This window comes from Pholcus phalangioides, unplaced genomic scaffold, assembly GCF_987345545.1.
Source record: "Pholcus phalangioides strain wild (caught in Gottingen) unplaced genomic scaffold, Ppha-v1.0 ptg000031l_1, whole genome shotgun sequence".
NCBI classification, from domain to species: Eukaryota; Metazoa; Arthropoda; class Arachnida; order Araneae; family Pholcidae; genus Pholcus; species Pholcus phalangioides.
Window position 1 is genome coordinate 2,814,527 of NW_028301621.1, and position 25,374 is coordinate 2,839,900.

The following is a 25,374-nucleotide window of genomic DNA, read 5'->3' on the forward strand; positions in this document are numbered from 1 at the left end:
GAATTGTTAGATCAGTTGTAATAATGTGAAACTGATTAAACAAAGCCAATATTTTTTTGCTCATGATAATCCTGGCTTGTTCATCAAGTCAAAATTTATTTGAAATTTTTATTCAATGGCCAATTTTTCATTCGTAAACCAAAGTCCCACTGTATTCAACAGAATTTTAATTTTGTGAATAAATAAGAGATAGAAAAATTAACCTATATTATTTATTGAATTCAATGTCTTATCAATCAGGCTAACCTATTTTTTCCATTTTACAGCAATTTTGGTTAATCAGACAAAAAAAAAACCAATTTTTAAGAAATTTGGCAGGAATCCTGCCCACAAAATAAAAACTGATTATAAATGTTCACTATCGTCATTTTTTTTTTAACTCAATTGGGAAATAACCTCTTGAACATGCAATATTGATCTACCAAAGAATGTTCGGAGGTTCGTGTATGTTCAAGACCAACTTGATCTTAATCAGATTATTTTCTAGTCATAGATCTACTAGTTTGAGTACCATCGTGCATCATTGCTAGTAGTTACCCAAACAGAGTGCTTGGAGTACCAACCTCTGCAATAAAATGATAATAATAAAAACTCTGCCAATTTAGTTTGCCCCTGTGAGCAAAATATGCTTGGTACTTCAAAGGTGAATGAAATTGAGTATTTTCAATCATTAAGAAATTATTCTCTTTGAACAGTTAATTATTTTGGGTCCAAGTCAGTGATGCTATGAAAATTAGAATGCTTAATTTATTAAATAAACTATTTTATCGGATTTGATATCAACATATTTGCCTTTACTACCTAGGCAGTTGCACTGGATCCTAATTTTCTGGATGCATACATTAATTTGGGTAATGTTCTTAAAGAAGCAAGAATATTTGACAGGTATTCTTTATTAGTTGATGTACTTGTGATATAAATGAATTCTATTAACTGTTACATATTTTATGTGTGTGTGTGTGTGTGTAAGGGCGTAGCGAGGGGGGGGACTTGGGGGGTCTGCCCCCCCCCCGAAATGTGAGAAAATGACCGAAAAAAAGGGAAAAGATGGCCAAATCCATTGTTCTGTCAGTTTGGTCCCCCCCCCGAACGAAATTTCTGGCTACGCCCCTGTGTGTGTGTACGTACGTACGCTCATAAGTTACTCAGATCTGTTGATGTACGTGTGAATTTTTTTCTTTCTACATTTCGTCTATAAAACACTGTACTTAGACAAATGTATGTAATAGACCTTACATTTTAGTTCATAACCTTGGCAATATATAGCAGAATATCATATTAAAATTTCGTAATGATACAATGAATAGTTTTTCATCTCTTACGCATGGATTTATTCAATAATGAAATTTGTGCCTGGGATTGGGCATGAGATACAAATATACAAGTATTAAATAGCACTTAAAATAAAATCAGATCACTAATACCAGGTGTACAAGTATGAAATGCGGATTTCAGAAAACATATGGTGCACCAATGCAGTTTGTGCTATAAAGATTTGACACTGCATCATCTTGTTGTGTCATCAACAAGTGTCAGATGCGCATGAGTGATAAATTGGAAAAGTGGGTGCATAGTGTTGTATTGTTGTGTTCAATATGTTGAAAGTTATACTGAACAAAGAGCATTCGCGGACAGCATTAATTTTTTTGTTTTCATTTGAAGAAAACTGCTGCTGAATCATACCGATTATTTCGAGAAGCTTATGGTGAACATGCTCCATCGCAAGATACGTGTGAATGATGGTTTCGGTGTTTCAAAAGTGGTGACTTCGATGTTGCAGACAAGGAACATGGAAAACCACCAAAAAAAAAGATGTGGAATTGGAAGCATTGTTGGACGAAGATGATACTACACAGACACAAAAACAACTCGCAGAGCAATTGGGCGTTAGTCAACAAGCTGTTTCCAATCGCAATGCCCCATGACAATGTTCAATGTGCAATGCTCCATCACATACGGCAAAAGCGGTTCGCGGCACGTTGGAAGCACTCAGCTGGAAGTTCTACCCTATGCGGCTCCTTCCAATCACCTCTTGTTTGCATTGATGGGTCACGCACTTTCTGAGCAGCGCTTTGGTTCGCACGAAGATGTGAAAAAATAACTCGATGAATAGTTCGCAGCAAAAGGGGAAGATTTTTACTGGCGTGATATTCACAAATTTCAGGAAAGATTGGGGAAATGTATAACAAGCAATGGGGCATACTTTGAATATAGCACTTTTTATCATTCTTCCGAATTTAACGTGTTTTTTTTTTTGAAAAAAAATCTGCATTTCATACTTGTGCACCTGGTAACAAGTACTAACTCTAACAACAATATAACAATGTCACACACTAAACATAAAGCAAATCTATATATATAGAATTATAAAATTTGTGACAGTAAATAATATAAGGCTAACCATGAACAGCAATAGAACATCTACTCGATATAGGAATATTTATCAAGTGCCAGGAATCAATAAAACATTATTTAAAAAGAATTTGTTACAATTGCCCCTAAAACACAATCTTTTTCATATGATGAACCGTACGAATGTAAGCTCAAATTTCCAAAAGTGTGTCTAAAGTGGCTGTGTTGTTCGAAAATCATCGTTTGAGGCTCTTTTTAATGTTAAGTTTATGAGACATGTTCAATTAAAACAAAATGTGGCCATTGTTCGGATCAGGGTTTAAGCTACAGTCGCATTTTTCACAAAATTCAAAAGAAACCCGTTGAATGCGAAAGAAGTAGTAGCCACTTTTGCAAAAATGCATATAGGAGGTACAAAACGAGTAGACATCCAACCATCAATTATTACATTAGCATTGTAGCATTTTGCTAAAGCTTTTCCCCCTATTTTAGCTTTTTTGCAAAAGGAATTTTTTATCCAGTTTAAACCCTGGTTCGGATATTACTGTTAGTTGAGGTTTTACTATATATATATAACTTACGGCATTTCTCTAAAAATTTTTTTTAAAATTCATTTTAACATTAGTATTCATTCTGAATTGCCAAAGTTTTATTGATAGTTGAATGTATGAACATAAGACCAATAAGATCAGCAAACAAACATTTTTCATTTCAATCTAGATTTTAAATTCATAAGAGTTTATCTATAATTTTTAATTTATTTCATCTAAGATAGTTTTTATTTATAATTTTTCGTTAGAATCTTCATAGCTTAAATTAGTCTTTACTGATTTGTCAAAGTTTGCAGTTTTACAGCAACAGTTTCTTTTCCAGTTTTAATATCTGCTATATTACCTTTTATTGCAATTGCATAGTTTTGTTCGAATGAAAATCGTAAAACAATGTGTAATTATCTGTATTTTAATTGAGGAATATTCATTTTAAAAAAAATATATGAAGTATCTTATATATTTGATCTCCATTGACACAAGATTTTCCCTAATAAATTTTTATATAAAGTTGATCCTGCTTATAACATTTTTGACATTTTTGAAGAACACTTAGATTTAAAACAAGTGAGAAATCATTTTAATTTAGAAATTCCATAAGCATAGTATAAGTCATCCACCATTGTTTATTTATTGACTAACATTATGGTAAGTATAGAAATTTAATAAGAGAAACGATTTTTTTTTTTTTTTTTTTTTTTGTTCCATTAAATATTTATGTGTATTATAACACAGGATATAGTTAGCAGGGCGCGAAAGATTTTTCCCACTATTTACGTGTTTTTGAAATAAACTATCTTTTTTTTCCCCCATGCAGCAATTACTTTCTGATTATAATTATATATTATATAATTGTAATCCTAATTAATTTTTATCATGTACTAAGTATGACTATTTTTCTTCTGAGGTGGCAAGTGTATTATTGTGAAGTAATGTTATGATATATTCTTATACTAATTCATATTGTTAAATTCTTAGAGCTGTTGCTGCATACTTGCGAGCTCTAAACTTGAATCCAAATAATGCTGTGGTGCATGGTAATCTGGCTTGTGTTTACTATGAGCAAGGGTAAGATATATTTTTTGTCCCTGTTATCTGATCAATTTTCCTGTTTCTCCTTTTTTTTATTGATATAATGCTTTCTTTTCTACAACTATTTTTTGTCAGTTATTTCCAGAAGTTCTCTTTTAAAATCGAGTGGTTTATTTGGAAGCTAATAAATTTAAATTAGATAATTTCAGTGTTTCAAGTAATTGTTAATTAGATTTTTCTAATTTCTTGTGTGTCATGAAATTCATAAGTAAATGGAAGATGATCAAGGTTGACATTTTTATTTAAACCATTGGAGTGAAATTATTTACGTAAACAGATGGGTTTGCAGAATTAATAGAATGATTGTTCTCAGAAGAAATGTGTAATGTAAAAAGTTAATTTTCTAGAGCCTCTTCTAGGAATGTTCTTTCGTGTGGAGAAAAAGTGAAGTAATATTAAAAATAATGCTTGACACACACACACACACACACATTATAGATAGGTGCCTGGGTTGGAATGTATTGCAGATGTTGAGGACAGTATTTGATTTAACACTACAACTCCGGAATTTCCAGACCCCCTAGAACTACCAGAATTGTCTTTTTGGCTGCTACTTCAAAAATACATGACATAGCTCTAAATATGAATTGCAGCAAGTGTCATAAGAACTAGGGCTACCTGTTTTAAAATATTGTCATAGGAAGGTTTCGTGATGCGTGGGGTTCTGTGCCTAAAAATTTTTTAAATTTTTCAGAATTTATATTAGGTATTATGACTTGAAATATTGAAAAATTTATGAATAAGTTCCTGAGAACTGTTTCACAATTAGCGGGTGAATTTGTCTTTCCCCCAAGCTGGTTAAATCAAACTTAGATTTTGAAGCAAACGCTCAATGCTTTTTTACAGTTCTAATTATAGCAAACAAAAGAACAATCTTGGTTTAAAATCCATAAAATCTTAAAAAATCATATTTAAAAAAATAAAGGTATAATAGTTTTTCCCAACCTGTGGTCCATTGACCACCTCCGGATCCACGAGTACTTTGTTAGGGATCAGCGAGATAATTTTCATTCACTACCATTGCATGAATGACACATTTTCTAATGTGAAATTGCAATTTATGTAATTTTTTTTATATGAAAATAAAAAATTATGTACAAATTAAAAAAACACAGAAGGGAACATTTAAAACCTTGACCTTCTGACACTATACAGAAGGTCCGATGTGTATTCACCTTAACTATAAGGGATCAGTGACATCAAAAAGGTTGGGAAACAACAAATGATATAAATACAGTGGAACTTCAGCTAACAAGCTTAATTTGTTCGGCAAACGTGCTCGTTATCTGAATCAAACTTCTCTCCTAGGAAATAATAGAAACTCCGATAATTCGTTCTACAATTAATCATTCACATAACAATTATTAATAAAAATGGCATTCTATCAATAATTAAACACAATAATATACATAATATAATAAAATCATAATGTAAATGTCATATATAAACAAACATACAATACATAACACAAACACACATGCAATAAACATATGTGGGGTTTGCCGTCAAGTAAATACCCGACAGATGGCAGCACGGATACTGGGAGAAGGAGAAAGTCTTTCTGTGAGGACACGATATATCTGTCGACACCACTAATCTACGAACGTTGTGAGTTGTTTGTCTTCAACCGTTGAGTTCGCCATGTGCCATCGACGCCATCGCATTTCTCTTTCTGTGTAAATATGTTTTAATAAATAATTGTATTCATTCCCGTACCGCTCTCGCCTCAGTGGTGACCCTAGGACTCGAAACACGTACCATCGACATCAATGGAAATGATATTGAGGCCAAGACTTGTGGACAATTTGTGACGGCAATTCACGCGGGAACTGACATCATGCGTCTCCTTCATTCAAGAATTTACGCCGACAGCTTGGATGTTTACGCAAATCGCATGCTGTGAATACTTTCGCTTCTGAAGATCACTCAGCGATAATCACGTAAGTCCCAATTTCGTTCTTTTCGGGAGAGCCGTCAGAACCATGTATATAGGAACTGTAAATTTTCGTTCTATATAAAGTTGAGGTCCTCGCATATATAATTTTATTACGAAATTGTGTATATTGTATCGTACAATATGTCTGTCACTAACGCCGAGGGTGCCACTGCTCAAATCGATCATATAGGCCTAAAAATTCCACCTTTTTGGCGCCAGAACATTGCTTTATGGTTTTCCCAAGTCGAAGCGTCGTTTCTTTTATCGGGTATCACGAGAGACGTAACTAAATATGCCGCGCTCATCGCCTCAATCGACGCAGATACTTTATCTCACGTTTCTGATTTCGTTTTCCAACCTCCGGAAACAAATAAATATGAGGCATTGAAACAAAGATTAATCGTAGAATTTGCTGATTCGGAAGCCACACGAATGCGTAAATTTTCGGGGGGCCTACAGTTGGGTGACAACAACAAATGCGAGAGTTATCAAGGGACAAAATTGACGATGACTTTTTGAAGAACCTATGGCTCCAGCGGTTGCCTACGACAATTCAATCTATTCTTTCCGCCTCCACCGAGGAGTTGACGCAGCTTGCCACGCTGGCAGATAAAATCCACGAAGTTGCTGTTGATCCACGAGTGACGTATTCTCTCGTGGATAACGAATCTTCAAATGCTGTTACCGTGATTTTGCCTCTCATAGCGGACTTACAAAAACAAGTTTCCGAATTGACAGAGCAGGTTAATCATCTAAGATTTCGACGTTCATGATCGACCTCTCGTGACCGACGTTCATTTTCTAGGGGCTCCAATACGTCGCAACAGTCGCGTCAAAATTTTGCATCGGAACTGAACGACGGACACTGTTATTATCATGCCCGTTTCGGAAATTTAGCTTGCAAATGCAGAGATCCTTGCACTTTCTCGAAGATGGGAAACGAGTAGCAGCTGTCACTCAGCAGCCAGTGGGTGGTAGCTTACCTCTTTCCATAAGTCACAGGCTACACGTTTATGACAAGACCACAAATCGTCGATATTTGATCGATACCGGCAGTGACGTATCATGCGTTCCGGTAGGTCGCAACTCTCAAAATCACAATCCCGATCCACTCGAACTGTATGCCGCAAATCAATCCAGGATCAAAACTTATGGTGCTGAACTCATTAACTTAGACCTTGGGCTCAGGAGGTGCTTCAAGTGGAACTTTATCGTTGCGCAAGTAGCCGTTCCCATAATCGGTGCTGATTTTCTTCGACATTTCGGTCTCTTGGTCGATCTCAAAAAGAAACGTCTGGTCGACTCTATCACCAACCTCAGCATCTCCGGCATATCTCAAGCTTGTTCCCAGTGTACCGTTCGGGTGATTGACGACTCCTCTCGCTACCATTCCATTTTGAAGGAGTTTCCAGAGTTAACTAATCCATCTGAAACTTTTCGCTCTGTGAAACACAACACTGTTCATTTATATTCAGACCACTGGCCCGCCCATACACAGCCGGCCTCGAAGGTTGAATCCACAGGTGCTTGATACAGTTAAAAAAGAATTCGAGTACATGGTAGAACAGGGCATTTGCAAGCCTTCCAAAAGCTCTTGGGCCTCCCCATTACACATTGTGCCGAAAGTTAATGGTGCAAATCGTCCTGTCGAAGATTATCGATGGCTGAATGCGCAAACCGTCCCTGACCGTTATCCGATACCTCATCTCCAGGACTTGTCAAATGCTCTTCATGGTATGAACATCTTTTCAAAATTAGACATCTTACGAACATATCACGCTATTCCAGTCAACGAACCGGACATTCACAAAACCGCTATCATCACACCTTTCGGACTGTTCGAGTTTTCGTTCCTAAATTTCGATCTGTGCAACGCTGCCCAGTCCTTTCAACGTTTCATGAATGAAATTCTCCATGATGTTCCGAACTGTTTCGCTTACCTAGATGACATACTCGTTTTTTCAGCAGATGAAGATTCTCATGTATCCCATCTCCGACAAATTTTTCGACAGCTAGACCAATATGGTATAAAGCTCAACGTATCCAAGTGTGAATTCAGAGTGTCGGAACTTTCGTTTCTCGGCCATAAGGTTTCTGCAGCTGGCATTGGACCTCTGCCCGAAAAAGTACAAGTTATCCTAGACTACCCATTGCCGAAGGCCATCAAAGATCTGAGACAATTTCTAGGACTTCTAAATTTTTATCGAAGGTTCTTTCCACACGCTGCACACAAGCAAGCCAGATTAACTGCTTTTCTCAAAGGCTCTAATAAAAACGAAAAAAAGATATACCTTGGACAGACGAAGATCGACAGGCGTTCAAAGAAACCAAGCAGCAGTTAGCTCAGGCGACACTACTCGTGCACCCTAATCCAAACGCTCAGATAGCCATGTGTGTTAATGCATCGGATTACGCTATTGGGGGTGCAATTCACCAGATCAACAACAATAAACTCGAGCCACTCGGTTTTTTCTCGAGAAAACTGAGTGAGACAGAACAAAAGCACAGCGTCTATGACCAAGAATTGCTTGCTGCGTTCGCTGTTACCAAACATTTCCAGTTCATGCTCGAAGGAAGGCAATTTTGCATACTCACAGACTATAGGCCATTAACGTTTGAATTCAATCAAAAACTGGAAAAAACTTCTCCTCGACAGACCCGACAGCTTTCGCTCATTTCACAATTCACGACTGACATTCGTTACGTGAAAGGTTGTGACAATCAGGTTGCTGATGCTCTCTCCCGAATAAATGTGATCGAACTTTCCAGCCAAATCGATTACGAAGCAATTGCTCAAGCACAGACGACCGATCCAGAGTTGCCCGAGTTGCAGACGAATTCTTCATTGCAGCTTCAGAAACTCCTCATACCTGGAACTTCAGCCGAAGTTTTATGCGACATCTCCGACGGGAGAGTCAGACCGTATATACCAAAGGACTTTCGACTATCAGTCTTCAAGGTAACTCATGGACTCTCGCATCCAGGAGTGAAAGCAACGCAACAACTCATCACAGCGCTTCGTCTGGCCGTCAGTCAAGAAAGACTGTAAAACATGGGTGACATCGTGCATACCATGTCACCGGACGAAAGTGCAACGTCACATGGTCAGCAACTCAGGAACATTCTTGCTACCGAACGCAAGATTTGACCACGTACACATCGATATCATCGGACCACTTCCACCAAGCCAGGGCAACCGATACGCAATAACGATGATTGACAGATTCACACGCTGGCCGGAAGTAGTGCCTGTTGCAAATATCTCGGCGGAAACTGTTGCAAGATCTTTTGTGTCAACTTGGGTTTCCCGATTCGGCGTACCTAGCAGAATCACCACTGACAGAGGTCAACAGTTCAAGGCACAGTTATTCCAAGAACTGGCGCAGCTGCTAGGAATACAAAAACTTCGATTGACATCATTTCATCCTCAAGGCAACGGCCTAGTCGAAAACTTCCATCGGCCACTAAAGGCAGCTCTAAAGTGCCAACTCACTGACCAATGGGTAGATGTCTTACCAGTTGTTCCCCTTGGCCTCCGCTCAACCTATCGACCCGAACTCAAGGCCACATGTGCAGAATTGCTCTATGGTGACACACTGCGGTTACCCGCGGAGTTGCTCGGTACTTCCGAGTACCGAGCAGCCCACGGATCCACTCACATTCGCAGCACAACTAGCGAACACCATGCGTAATATTGCACCCGTTCCTACTGCTAACCACAATAAACTGGAGGTCTTCATTCATCCAGCACTTCAGACATCGACTCACGTGTTTGTGCGCAGAGATGCCGTGAAGCCTCTGCTCCAGTGCACTTATGATGGCCCGTTTGAAGTCATGCAGCGGACGCCCAAATACTTCGTGTTACGGATTAAAGATAAGCATGAAACGATGTCCATAGACCGGCTAAAGCCAGCATTTTTGCTGCAGGAAGATGTGCTACCGCAAAACTTTCAGCCAGTGAAAACGGCCACCGAACCTACCACTCGTAGTGGGAGAAAAGTCCGATTCCCTGATCGCTATAAATCGTGACTGAAGTTACTGGTGGGGGAGTACTGTGGGGTGTGCCGTCAAGTAAAATACCCGACAGATGGATACTGGGAGAAGGAGAAAGTCTTTCTGTGAGGACACGATATATCTGTCGACACCACTAATCTACGAACGTTGTGAGTTGTTCGTTTTCAACCGTTGAGTTCGCCGTGTGCCATCGACGCCGTCGCATTTCTCTTTCTTTGTAAATATGTTTTAATAAATAATTGTATTCATTCCCGTGCCGCTCTCGCCTCACATACAATGTTTACAAATTAACTTTAAACGACGAGAGAGAGAGAGAGTATGACTATCGTTTAGGATGATTTACAGATTAACTGTTGTTTGCAGAGTTATTCTTTTTGCATGACTTTCAAAAAGAACCTTATTCAATGACACTGCTTTTGCCTCTTTTTTAGGATTTCTGTGAAATAAGAAATTGCAGTGTTTGTTGGACAGATTCATTGTGTTCTCCCACTGCTACAGCTTTATTTGGGTGGTTCTTTTCTACAGAGCTTTGTGCAGATTCCCACAGCTCTCTAATATCATTTTATGTTAAAGACTTCTCCTTGCTTCTCTCTTCCTCTGAGATACTGTCCATAAACGTTTGCTGGTTTGTGCAAAAGAGATCCATCCTTTCATCTTTACCGTCTTCTAGACCACCTTTTCACTACTAGCTCTGAATATCGTCCTCATGCACCTCCAGTCCACAGTGTTCCCCAAGCACACAATCTTTTCAACAAATAGTGGCTCCTGTTTATGAGCTAGCCCTCAAAGTTATGTTCAATAATGCAATCAGTGCACAGTTTTCTCGAAGCAGAATTAGAAACTTCAAGCGCACGTACGCATGGCATAGCTGCCAAGTTTCCCGAATTTTCCGGGAATCTCCCGAATTTTAGCTTCATCCCTCGACCTCCCGAAAAGTTCTTAAATCTCCCAAATTTTTATGAAAATCACAAAAAATCCCTAATTGTCCCTAAAAATTCCCTACTTCATTAAAAAAAAATCCCCTCTTATGAAAGCCATCCCTAAAAAATTTCTTGTGGGGCATGAAGTCTTTTGCCTCGGTTTTTTTTCCCCCTTTAGAAATGATGTCACATGTCGTAAATAGGGAAATTCTCTTTTTAAGGAAGTTTTACAAACCCTCTGATGGTAACAAGAAAATTGTTTGTCTTATCGTGCAGGGAAATGGCTTAGCAGCCAATAGTCCTGGATAATAATCGAAGATTATAGTGACGCGCATATGGTCAAAATTTCTTTTGTTGAAGTTACGTACGTACGATATAACAAAGCATGAATACTGATAAGCAAAAACATATTTAATCAATTTTAAAGATACTTATTCCAATGAATTTCCTTTCATCAAACGTTCCAGAAGAGAGGACTTTTCCTTTTTGTACAAGTTGTGTTACGGACATAAACATCGGTCATGGAAAGACTGACATCATCACTTATGTGAAATGAAAAAAAAACAAGTGTCATAAAAAGTCAGTGTTCTTCAAAAATTGAAGCTTTTTTTTCCTTCATCTTCCGATGATTTGGTTGTCATTCGCGCAGAATGTTTGTTCACAGCGTTTCTGATTGAACACAATATTTGTTTTTTCAGATCACCATTTTGAAGTTTTGGCCTCAATTCACTTTTTTGCTTAGGGATTTTATTCCCAAAGGTTTAACTTCCATGTGTAAAATCCCTATTTTATTTGGAAAAATCCCTTTTGTATTTATTAGGGAGTAGTTTTAGTATAAAATACAGGTTTGCGCAAAAATCTCCCAAATTTTCATGTTCAAAAATTGGCAGCTATGGCATGGCTACAATGCTATATCTAGTATTGCATCGTAAATATTCACACTCGTAATGTGTTAATTTTCCGAGTGAGGCACGCTTTCCGGAGACTTTAGGGGATAATATTACCTACAATTTTTCATAAGTGTGTGGGCCAAACCATCAGCTTAGTTGTGATAACGTGAAAATAAGCGTAAATTTTTGCTTGTAATGTGGATCATCGCTCGTTAACAGAGTCAAAAGTTTTTCAAAATTTTTGTTCATTATTCAAATTGCTTGATAACCAAACTGCTCATTTAACCAAAGTTACACTGTATATATAATTTATATAATAATACAAATAATTGCAATACGGAAAAAAAATAAATTGATATTGTGTGTGGAAGTTTGCAGAGAAATAAGAAGCATATGGCTATCATATATCACTTATCTGAGGATGATGTCACTCTCTGCTATCTATATAAGGGTTTTTAACAGCTGGCTGATGCGAAGATATATTTTGGAAAGAGAAAAAAAAAAAGATTTAGGGATTTGTTGCCTCTGTAGTCTAGAGCGTTCACCTGGAAAGTGAAAGAACGTGGGTTCAATTTCCCGCAAGGTAGTTGAATTCTCTCTTTCCCAAATATATTTTTGCATCAGCCAGCTGTTAAAAACCCTTGTATATATATCACTTAGTAGTCTGAACATAAATCTTTGTTTCACATTTCCCACAAACTGGATTTTAACACTTTCTGTGCAACATCAATGTTATGTTTTTGTATTTACTCTGATAGCAATGTTTGCATTTTGCCAATTTCTGTGATCATTGTCAGTCTTAAACAAATCTGGAGGGGGGGGGGGCATCTACCAGCAACGCAGGGTGATTAGAGTTCATCAGCTAATAGTAAAATGAAGTACCTTCAAGAAATTTATTTTCTTTGTAAATTTTTTTATAGCAAATCTATGCATTGATTACACTCAGATCAAGGATATTATAAAATATTTGCATCTGTCAGTGCCTTGAAGGAGATTGCACAGAATATTTTCATGTCATCTGGTTTAAAATATCTACCCTGAATTGAGTTATAATACTTCATGGACTCAAGGGGCCGGGGGTTCCTTCATTGGTCGAAATTTCAATTGAGTGATGAAGGGAGCTCAAAACCAAGACATTCTATTTAGGTTTCCCCTGATACAGTCATTGTAATGCATACATAATAATTAAGTAATACAAATACAAGGGCCACAACGGGAAAATTGCCCAACAAGGTGGTTGAAAAAATTTGCCCCTGAAAAAATATAGATGTCAAATATAACCGTGATATTCAATAAAACACATATAGGGGTCATTCAAGCATTATGTCAGCATCAAGGGGGTTTCGGATTTGCTGACTTTTAATGACGGGAGGGGGGGGGGAGATTGAAGGTTGCTTACGTCATCTACCACCCCTTTTTGAAGATATTAAATATTCTAAGCTGCTGATAGGACTTTTGCTTGGGGGGGGGGGTCAAAAATGGCTGAAAACCTGCTTACCTAATACTTGAATGGCCCCATACCACTAAATATATACATTACAGTGAAACCTGTATAAATGGAAGGTCAAGGGACTGAAGTTATTTTCCGTTCCAGACAGGTTATTTTCCATTTTATAGAAGTGCACATGAAGATAAATGCAGTGATTTGTTTCTATCATTTACGAAACTTTTTTTTTGAAACGATTTTTGAGATCATCTTAACTTCTATAAACCATTGAGTGTTAAACAGACATGCATATTATTTTGAATTTTTTCATGTTTGCTGCTTCAAATAACGATACATTTGAAATTTTATATTTAATGCGCTAATAGGTTAAACTTTAATATAAAACATTTTCCTGAATAGCAATAAAATGAACACTCACTTTTGTCAAATGAAATTTTTTAATTCGGTGAAATACACATCGATATAACAATATTCCACAGACCAAGAAAAAATATCGTATAGGGATTATTGATATATTGAGAGGCAATATTATCCTTACTTATGATCAAATTTATGAGGTTGTCATCTTTTCTACATCAACATTGTTAATACCATCAGAAAATGCACTTGTATGAATTTATTCGCCACAAAAAATTGTAATTTATTATAAAAATTTATTAAGATGCATTGCCCTTGTAAAGAAGTTTCCCCTATTGCACTTTCATGTCTTACACAGTAGTAATATCAATTACTAACTTAAGCTTTCAGTGATTTTTAGTGGAAAAATATTGATATCAGATGCCTTTTAGAAGAAGGGAAAACAAGTGACAAAGTTGAAATGAAATTCAAAATTTTGAGCAAAATATAACAGCAGTTTCAAAAATTTCCTAAAAATACTGTTATAGAGCGATTTATTTTAATAAAGGATATCGTTGTAACAAGGTTTCACTGTATTCAAAATAAAAATTTAGAAATTACATATCTTTTTTTGAAAAAAGTGACAATTAGATCAACAACCAATAACGTTTGTGAAAGATTGATTCCACATATCTGTAACACTTAAATTTTTTTTTACGCCTATACGCTCTATTATCTGATTTTTTGTGTTCAAATTCAATTTGTGTTTCTTGTTGCTGGGACCATGTGTACATTGATTTGAAAATGTCTGCAGTAGCCAAAGCGCAGTATCGCTAAACTGTGAATAATAATCCAGTCTCCCTTGCGTATTACTCTCCTGAAATTATCAAACTTTTACCAAGAAATAGGAGTGTTTTCTAACAAGCTTTCACTAAATTTTGAATGGTAAATCCCCTTTCTCTCAAGCCAGACCCCCCCCCCCCAGAATCAATTCAGATGGAAAAATGATGAATGCTTATCTAAGAAATGAAAGAGTTCGCCCCTAACAAAAGGGAGATCAGAACGACTTAATTTTCCTCCTGTCCAAAGGACATAAACTTGTACTTGGCCAAGAATTCTTTCTGTTTTAGCAGGTTTTGTATCTACAAATAGATTAAATAAGTCTTCTGTTTCCACGCTAGATAGTTTTAGTCTTAGAGAGGTTTCCTATGATTGGAAAAACATTAATTATTCACAAGACTATATATTTGTTAAATTGAAGACTGGTTTCACTTTACATTGCCCATAAAAGATTTTATTGTGTAATATCATAATTTGGCTGTATGTATTGTGAACTTGATGTTTGTTTCTTCGTGTATTGTTTGTGTGCAGTGCTGCCCCTCTGCCATAATTTTTTTTTTCCATGATTACACTTCTCATGGTTAAACAAATTTAGCAGAGGTGTAGTACTTTGATGGCTCATCGTTCAGGGAGGCAATCTAACTTAGATAATTTAAGATTATTTCTTAATTATAAAAATAAAATTTTATTTACACCGTTAGATATTAATGGGGCACAGGCCTAACACACATTTTCATGCTTAGGTGTTTGGCGATTGACTGTTCTTTTTTCCCTCCTGTGTACATGCACACTCACACAGATTGTCCATGTCATCGCAGCTGTGTCCCTTGGAGGTGTCACCACAGTACTGTACATAACAAGCATTACACAGACACAAACTTCACATTAGGCTCACAACACATACACCCACATTCCAGCATGTACTAATTGGTTAAAAATTCTTTAGAGGAATGCATACGAGGTGCATGTATGGTTAAATATTAGTAGTCATTGTGTGATGAAATCACTTTTTAAGAGTTGGTATCATATAACTGAACATTTGAGTTTATGACAACATTAGGGATTTTTTGGCGGACTTTTTTCAGGGTTCCCATGAGACTAGTATCAGCCATTTCCAATTTTTCTGCCAGCTTCACAGAAGTGAAAAAACTATCAGCTGTAATATTCGGGGTACGAATGCAAACCGGCCTCCCATTTGAAAGTCTCCCTGCAGAGAGCAGGCAGACCAACAATGCGATGCTGACATGACATGATTCATGTTATGTCAATTATTGAAAATTCAAGCAATTTCCATCTTTACTTCAGAAAATGGAAGACAGGTGGCAGCAGGAACACGAAACAAGTGCAACTCGATGACATAAATACGTTAGGGCCACACATACACTCAGAACACTCATTCTCTGGCATGTGCGGTTAAGTAGTAGTTGTAATATTCCTTCCTTTCTTTAGGTAGGGTTATGCAATTTTCATTACAATGTGTTTTCTCTGGAAGAGATACATTACGTCCCAATGATGCATTGGGGTATAATTCATCTTCTCTGAGATATGGAAAGCCATTGCTCACATGTTTAGAATCAATATCAACAATTATCCATGCACAGAACTTGATTCCAAATTGTTCTTTCTTATTAGTCATATATTGAAAGAATTTACATCTCGTCTTTGTGGGGAAAAAGCTGTTAATCTTCTGTCAGTTTAAGACCTGGAATGTAGCATGATTTACAGTTCATGAACTCTCCATATTTCTGAAACTAAAGTAAATTTATCTGACTAATCAATTTGCTCTAGTAGATTTTACGTCGAACCTCAGATATTTCATAATTTCACTGCATCTATTTCTATCCATGGTCTCAGTGCAAACGTGTGGCCCCCATGTTTATACCACAGATTACCAACAGAAGTATATTTTCCTCCAAGAGCTCTTCTGAGGTACATAAGAGCACTAAAAGAATCTACAGGGCTCCCTCTCATTCTACTTTTTGATTTTTGTCTTACTTTTCCACCAAATCCTATCAACAAAATCCATGTAATTGGTTTTTAATGGAGCAGTAAATCATCGATATATTGCATAGCTGCCAAGTCTCCCAAATTTTAGCTTCATCGCTCGACCTCCCAAAAAGTTCTTAAATCTCCCGAATTTTTACGAAAATCACAAAAATCCCTAATTGTCCCTAAAAATTACCTACTTCATTAAAAAAAATCCCCGCTTATGAAAACAGTCCCTGAGGAATTTCTTGTGGGGCATGAAGCCCTTTTTTTTCCCTTTCGAAATGACGTCACACGTCGTAAATGGGGAAATTCCCTTTTTAAGGAAGTTTTACAAACCCTCTGATGGTAACAAGAAAGTTGTTTGTCTTATCGTGCAGGGAAATGGCTTAGCAGCCAATAGTCCTGGATAATAATCGAAGATTATAGTGACGCGCATATGGTCAAAATTTCTTTTGTTGAAGTTACGTACGTACGATATAACAAAGCATGAATACTGATAAGCAAAAACATATTTAATCAATTTTAAAGATACTTATTCCAATGAATTTCCTTTCATCAAACGTTCCAGAAGAGAGGACTTTTCCTTTTTGTACAAGTTGTGTTACGGACATAAACATCGGTCATGGAAAGACTGACATCATCACTCATGTGAAATGAAAAAAAAACCATCAAGCAAGTGTCACAAAAAGTCAGTGTTCTTCAAAAATTGGCGGTGTTTTCCTTCATCTTCCGATGATTTTGGGGCATTCGCGCAGAATGTTTGTTCACAGCGTTTCTGATTGAACGCAATATTTATTTTTACATCATTGAAGTTTTGGCCTCCAATTTCACTTGTTTTTTGCGTAGGAATTTTTCAAGGGTGTAACTTCCATGTGTGTAAAATCCCTATTTTAATTTGACTTCAGTTTTTGAGTAGGGATTTTATTCCCTATGCTTTAACTTTTGTTTGGAAAATCCCTATTTTATTTGGAAAAATCCCTATTGTATTTATTAGGGAGTGGTTTAAGCATAAAATACGGGTTTGCGCGAAAATCTCCCGAATTTTCATTTTCAAAAGTTGGCAGCTATGATATTGCCAAATATTGTCGATTGCAATTAATTCTGCCAAAACAGAAATTGTATCATTTTCAAAGTTATTTGTGGGGTGTATGTGGATAATTTGGTTTAATAATTTTTCATTTGCTTAGTTTGATGGTTCAACAAGTAGAGTAGTCATTGAAAACTTCAGTCTGGATGGCAAAAATTATTTTGTATTTACTACTTCGTGATCTTGGACAGTAACATTCATCATCTAAAATTATGGTGTACATTTTGTGTATAGGTGAAGCAACAGTTTCCATTACAAAGCAGTTGGATACATAGGTCTATTCTAGGTTTGGTAATTCTGATGCTATCCAATAGCATTCAATTGTCTGTATTTTTAAGGCATGAAAAGAGGCATAACCAATATTATGTTCAGCAAAGAGCTAGAAATGAAAGTGCTTCATTTGTCAAAAATGATTACACAGGTAGTCATCAGAAATATGTAAACAAATCCCTTAAAAAAAAAGATGAACAGCATAGTAAAACCGCCCGATTCGCCTTGGTCTATTTACAGCGGATCTTGTAATTTACACATTTTGCACTGTGCTTTTGAAAGTGGTCTGGAAGAATCGTCATTCTAAGAAAAGCCTACATGTCTTCATAATTTGGCGTGCTTTGTTGAAGAGATTTGACAAGCTGGAGTGTGGAAGAATTTTAAAAAAACAGAACGCAATATACATAATGTTAAAAAAAGAATCGCCGAATTTGAAATGTACAAAACATTACAAAAAACATTGAACAGAGACACATAAGATTATAATTAGCCATGTAATATGAAATTAAAGTTTTTTACAAACCAAATTAAAGGTGCTCAATATGTCCACCTTGGGACTCACTGCATATGTCTATATAGTAGTCAAATTCATCCCTTTGCAAGCATGTTTGCATGCACTGTGAGTAGATTTCTGTGGACTGTGTGTGAAACTCTGTGGGATACTCTCCACATTTTCATCTGACATGCGGGGACAGCCAGGGGATTTCCCCTTAACACAGACAACCCGTGTCTTTGAGCGGTAGGAAGGGTATTGTCGACGAAAAGCATGATGAACAGTTGTTACGGATTTGCATTTCGAACTTGCACTTCGCGAAGCGTAGAGAACAAAACTATTTCTATGACATGAATGTCGCTCTCCACTTGTTAATACAAGATATACAGAAGACTGGATGTTGTGAAGATATTTATTATTTGAGATGTTAATTTTTTAAGGAAGGAAAAAACTCATCTCAGCCTCTACATATACGCTCTAGCGAAGGAAAATCTCTATCTCCTCTGTAGCTTAGTGGTCAGAGCACTCGTCCGGCAATCGAGGGACCCGGGTTCAACTCCTGGTAGAGGCAGAGATGAGTTTTTTCCTTCCTTAAAAAATTAACATCTCAAATAATAAATATCTTCACAACATCCAGTCTTCTGTATATCTTGTAAAACTATTTCTGTAATGCCGTCGCCGTCTTGACAAGCACTGAAGTGGCGGCCGAAGGAAGAGCGTTAGTGTCACCTGTCGGCAATTGCGTGAAACTCAATTTTTCTTTCTACCTTTACAGTATTCGATCAAGACGGATAAAAAAGTTTAATGGCTATGATTTTTTTCAAATCGAATGGTTCTCTCAGAAGAGAATTTTCTGTAGTTGCTAGTACACTGTTTTGGCCAAAAATTGTTTTTTATCAAGTCATTTCTGTCATTTTGCTTTGGCTCAAGTCGGTCTTACAGGATACTGAAATAGCACTACGAAAAAAACCATTAAAAAAAATGTATTTTTTTTTTAATGGTAGAAAAAAATGTCTAGAAAAATTAATCTAGTTTTTCAAAAGAGGCTCTTATCTATTTCAAGCCCTCTTAGTCTCGCACACTATGCACTTGTGGATATGATTCAACATGTGCTCATTGAAGAAGAGTCTCCAAGCGCTAATGCAGCTGTCATCTTTTATTTCTCTTTAAGCATAGTAAGATGGACCTTGTGAATCTTTCAAAAAATTTTTGATGCCGACCAGTGAAAAGAGTACTCTCCAGCATGTTCCAACCCTTCGGGTAATGTGTTTTTATTCCCCATGGGGCAGAACCTAGGCTATGTCTTTCTCTATAGTGAAAGGAGCTAAAATATCTTGGTCCACCCTCAGTTTGGCCATCTTTCCCCAAAAGCTGATTGCTATGTTGAAAGTGTTCAGAACCATCGTCTACAACCTGGACCTCACAAGATTTACCTCATCTCTCTTTCCTAATGGTGCATGCTGTTAAGTGGTTGTTTTTATCGGCAGCATTCAGAGTATCATCTAAAGAGAAGCATTTCTTGAAAATTGGGTGTGTAGTGCTCCCTGCGCGATGGCGCTGGGGTATCTCCACAGCTTGTATACTTATTATTCTATTTGCTGCTGATGGCAACACAACAGAAATCTGGAGTCAAAAGCATCTGGCTCTGCTTGTTGATGGTTGTCTTACTCATCCACGCACAGGTCACATTTTTTTTCTACCAGCATTCCTGTTTATATTTACAACAGATAATATTTACAAAATACATAAACCAAATCATTTCATGGATCAACTAGGTGAAAATAAATACAAGAAATGCTCAGCCACCCACAGGAAAACTGACAAAACAATTTTCACATTTATTATCAACCATTTTTATGAAAATTTTGAAAATCATATTTTCTAATCCAGGAGGGTTGCTCTTGAACCCCTGCTGCTAAAACTAATACCCATGAAAGTATACAAAATAGAATTGCAAGTAAGAATTAAAAAAAAAAATTTACAAATGCATGAAGTGAGGAGCAAATTCAAAAGGGCAAGTTCTCAACCAAAAGGCTAGTGGTGAATTCAGTACAATAAATGTTTAAACGTCTTACCTTTAAACGTCTCACAGCTAGTTTCATTGGAAATTCGTCCGAAGAAGAGTCGCTTTGATTTGGTATGATGAATTAATCTTTGCTGTTTTCTGTAAACTCACTGATTTTTATCAGTGGATTTAGCCCCTTCCCCCATTTATACTCCCCTTTTGAGAGATGCCTTTAGCTTCAAATATTGGGTGAAAATGCATACAAAATATCCCATAGCATTGCGCCGAACTATCTGAAAACACAAGTTTCCTTAAGCTTAAATTAGCGAGATTGGACATGATTTTATTATATATATTTTTTGTAAACTTATTGAAGTTTTGAAGAAATTATACATTGTATAATTTTGTGAAAAATACATAATACATCATTTACATGAATACGTAAATTAATTCATAATTAATGAAAAAATTATACATTGTTTAATTTTTATAATTTTATACATTGTATAATTTTTATAGCTGAGTAAAGTACACTGAAGAATTTCTTATAGCTTGTAAAGAGTAATGTTTGTTCATTGAGGTTTGAACTATTATTCATTTCTGGAGTAGAAGTTTGATATTACAGCAGTATTTTTTCAAAAAATGTTTTAATTTTTAAAATGTTAGTTACATATCTGACAGTTCTTTGATATACGTTTTTTTATCAAGTGTAAATTGATATTGTTTTAAACATGGAAAAATGGGTGATCTTTAAAACTTGACATATTTCAACTGTTAAATAACATTTCAAAAATTGAATTGAAAGTATATATAAAATTTACATAGAAACACATGATTTAAATAAAATCTAAGTTTGGCCTTTTTCTTTTTTAAAATCTATTTCTTTTTAATCAAATCTAGTTATAGTCCTCCAACCACGAGAGGAATTTTTGCTGCGTCATGTCACGTCACGTCGGATGATTTTATTCCATTTTTTTTGGTAAAACGATTGCACATCGAGAAAAGTTCATCAGTGACTGAGCTTTCACGATTGGCATGTCCTTCTAGGATAGAATAGAATCGTTTGACATGACGTGCCGTAGCCAAATCTCATCTCGTGGTAGGAGGACTATATTTCATCTGCATTGTTAGGATTTCAGGTGTTATATTCAGGTATATTATCAGTGTATATTAGGTATATCAGGTATATTATTGCAGTGTATATTATCAACAAATAATTTTTTTGTTGATAATATACACTGCACATTAATTAAAAGAATAGGGTTTCCTGCAGAAACATTTCTCTACTCTACACACATGAATGTCACCATCGCTTCTGTTTGGCCTTGACCACACATATTAACAAATACCACAATAAAATAAGATAGTGTAGATGTTATGTGTAGCGTGTATTAAAATCAAAAGTGTATCGCAGAATTTAGGTTATTTCATTATTTTTATTTAAATCATATTGATAGTATGGTATTGATAAAGTATTTGGGTTTAAATTTTTGTTTCAGATACATGTTTCATTAAAACATATAGCTGTCAGAAATTTCTAAGCATAATACATGTACTGAAAATTGTTAAGCTGTTGTTTGATCCTAGTTATTTCTTTTAAGTTTATGCAATCTATTTTGCAGGCTCATAGATCTTGCTGTCGACACATATCGCAGAGCTATTGAGCTGCAACCTAATTTTCCAGATGCCTATTGTAATTTGGCCAATGCCCTTAAAGAAAAAGGACTTGTTAGTGAAGCAGAAGAATGCTATAACACTGCATTGCGTTTGTGTCCAACACATGCAGACTCTCTCAATAACCTTGCCAATATAAAAAGAGAGCAAGGTTTCATAGAGGAAGCTACTCGTCTATACCTCAAAGCTTTGGAGGCGAGTTGAAAGTTTTCTATTATTTATTTACATTTTTTTATTTATATATATGTCTGGTTTTCTGGTATTTAAATCCATCCTCTTTACCCATATTCCAATTATTAACATTCTGTGTCCCCTCCACTGTTTTGTGTTTCTCTCTGGTTTAGTTGGCAGGTCTGCTTAGTTTTCTATAGTTGTTAGATGCTTTGTGTTAACTTGGTGGTTTTCATTTTACACGAATGCTTTTATACAGACGAAAAACTTTTTATGAATCATTTTCCCTTATTATCTATAGGTATTCCCAGAATTTGCTGCTGCCCATTCCAATTTGGCAAGTGTTTTGCAGCAACAAGGAAAGTTGAATGAAGCTTTAATGCATTATAAAGAAGCTATAAGGTTAGTATTTGTACATGTTACGATTTTGAAGTACCTGCACCTGTTTAATTATTAGTACACATTTATTAAATATGAATGCATTGTTATGTTGGAATAGAATAGGTCTTGGCTCTGTTTTGTCTTGTTAATTTTTTTTTTCATAAATGATTGAATTCCGATTTTTCTATCGATTCATACGAGATCATTTTCAAGTGAGATATTTGAAGGAATGAGCAGTAGATTTTACTAGTTGATTTCATACTTTCATCTTGGTGCTTATCAAGTACCAAAAATATGAATGCATAGTTTATTAGTTTGATATTTCATTTGATATACTGTTTTTAATACAGAATTTCACCTACATTTGCTGATGCTTATTCCAACATGGGAAACACTTTGAAAGAAATGGGTGATATTCAAGGAGCTCTTCAGTGTTATTCACGGGCAATCCAAATTAATCCAGCATTTGCAGATGCTCACAGTAATTTGGCATCGATTCACAAAGTAAGCATAAATCATGAAAGTATAATTTCAATGAAATCTTCAGTAAACTAAGCTATCTATTTCTGGGGAAACCTTCATTACTAAAAATAATTAAGTTAAATTGAATTAATTTGAAACTAGTTTAATTGAAGTAATTCTTTTGCTTTTGGTTGTGTTAAAAACTAATATTGCTGCCCTAGGAATGTTTGCAAAAAAAGTTTTTGCTGTAATTTTCTTTTGTATTCTGTTATTAGACCCTTCTAAAAACAGTTATGAACGATGTTCCTTAATTTCTAATAGTTAATATAAAGATCACAATATGTTGAAATTTTGAGAAAGATTTTTGTATATTTCATATCAATTACTTTGCTCTGTTAAACCCATCAGGAAATGAAATAATCTGTGGGGAATTGGTCAAAGCCGACCATAGAGCAGGGTTCGCACATCCTTACGAACTCCTTAAAAACTCCTAACTTTTCATTTCCCTCTGGAAGGGCCCTTATAACTCCTTACTTTTTGCAGCCACGCCTGAAAAAGTCCTTTTTTTTTTTCTCTCTGAAGGGATGATCTTTCTTAGAATAGGCATTCCCCATGGTGATGAATAGCATTGCCTAGAAAAATAAGAGGAAGCTTCCCCCGAATATAAAGAGGAAGAAAAGAGAAAAAAAAACACCCTCTCCCTTTGTAATAGGAAATGTGAAAGCAGGGGATGGGATTGGAACATCCAATGGTTGTGCATACCTGCCAACCATTACGATTTTGTCGTATTTAGTAAATTAATACGATTATACGCTTTTGCTTCTAAAAATAAGATTTTTTACCGAATCGCTAGTTTTGACTGCCTATGTCGCAAACTGGTCATCATTGGAAATCGATGGTCCGTAGAACGACATCACTCCGCTGAACCAGTAGCCGAAAATTCCCCCATGCCCAGTGGTGAGAAAGTTTTTTTAAGCTTTTATTTATGCAGCGAAACGATGTCTCGAATCTCCTATATTACGCAGTATACTGAGTACAGACCTCGCAGCTTTCCTATTTTTCCTACTATTTTCCTACTTTCGCCACAATTGTCTTTTTTTTTTACCGTAATTCTCTCCTGTTTTCCTATTTATCCCTCCTTCCCATTTGCTTACAGCCAATATCTCACTTCCAAAATTCTGAGAAACCGCAAAATGTCACTGCTTTCCGCAGTTTTTTTGACGTGTTTTATGTGTTTTATTCACATTACAACTTGCTACTGAAAAAGAAAGGAAAAAAAAATTCAGTTCCACTGGAGTAAGGGACGACGGCAAGCGTATCTTTTCACCGCCGCGCCTTAAAGTGCTAAAAACTAAAGTCCAGCGGGGAAAGCGAATCTGTTTCGCAGATTGGTCACCGTAAATAAAAAGGCAAAAAAAAAAAAGAGGAACAGGCTCTATCCACACACGAGATTCCATGAGAGAGACAATGGGTTTATCTCTCCTGGGATCCCGTAACGAGCGTTCATCCCTGAAGTCAGGTTTTCCTAGGAGTAGGCTTTTTGCGCCGCGTGAACCTAACTGGATCATTTCGTGTCGGCAGAAATGAGTTATATAATGACGTTACGCATTGCGTTTTCCAAGCGTGGCGCATCGGCTCAGGACGGCTATATAGTATATGACCCTGGCGTCATATACTCTATCGGCTGCATGCTCCGGTTTAAAGGGAAGAGACACAACACGAAAATGAAGGGAAGCTGCAACGCGCGGCGCTTAACTCCTTCAGAAGCCTTGATGAATAGATGGTGTGTCGCGCTGGGTGATTCACGTTGCGACCGGCATAGAAAACCTGCTAGTAAAACCCGGCTTTTAAAAGTGACAGCCCGAGCCACGTCTGGTTTTACAGGAGGGGGGAGGACGATCCGATCAGCCGCTATAGCTGAACCCACTTTTTTTTACCTCCAGAAAATAACTTTCGGGTATCTTTATGTTAGGGGTCATTTAAGTATTACGTCAGCATGGATGGGGGATTTTCGATTTGCTGACTTGATGACATGGAGGAGGGGGGGGGGGGTGGATGATTCTTACGTCATCAACCACCCTTTATAAAAGATATTAAATATTCTGAATAGCGTCTTACTCGGTGCTCGAAAAACGAGTAAAACTTTTCACTAGTTTGTGGGCACCTGAACTAACATTCTCCCTATTGAGTCCCCTACGATCCCCTCTAGTGATCTTCAAATACTTAGCGGATCCAAATGCTCTGGAGCTGTGCAGCGCGTCATATAAGTGAGCCGTGATTATGCCGCAGATCACTTAAGTAATCTGGGAATGTGCTGCGGATAACTTGAGTGATGTAGAACCGCACTGGTGGCAGGACCAATGCTCTAAAACTTTGTCACGTGTCACTCAAGGGATCGCTTAATGTGCCACAGATCTCTTAAATGGTCTGGAATTGTGACACGTGTCACTTAAGCAATCTGTAAATG

General features: G+C 36.5%; 1 protein-coding gene across 1 annotated transcript in view; it reads left to right on the plus strand.

Moving 5' to 3' along the window:
- sxc (O-linked N-acetylglucosamine (GlcNAc) transferase sxc) overlaps nt 1-25,374 on the plus strand; it is a 118,536-nt gene that overhangs the window by 52,758 nt on the left and 40,404 nt on the right. The window contains exons 7-11 of the mRNA XM_089252845.1: nt 806-885; nt 3,879-3,968; nt 21,842-22,088; nt 22,366-22,466; nt 22,796-22,949. Of these exons, the coding sequence (XP_089108971.1) occupies nt 806-885; nt 3,879-3,968; nt 21,842-22,088; nt 22,366-22,466; nt 22,796-22,949 (672 nt within the window). The remainder of the gene's footprint in view (nt 1-805; nt 886-3,878; nt 3,969-21,841; nt 22,089-22,365; nt 22,467-22,795; nt 22,950-25,374) is intronic.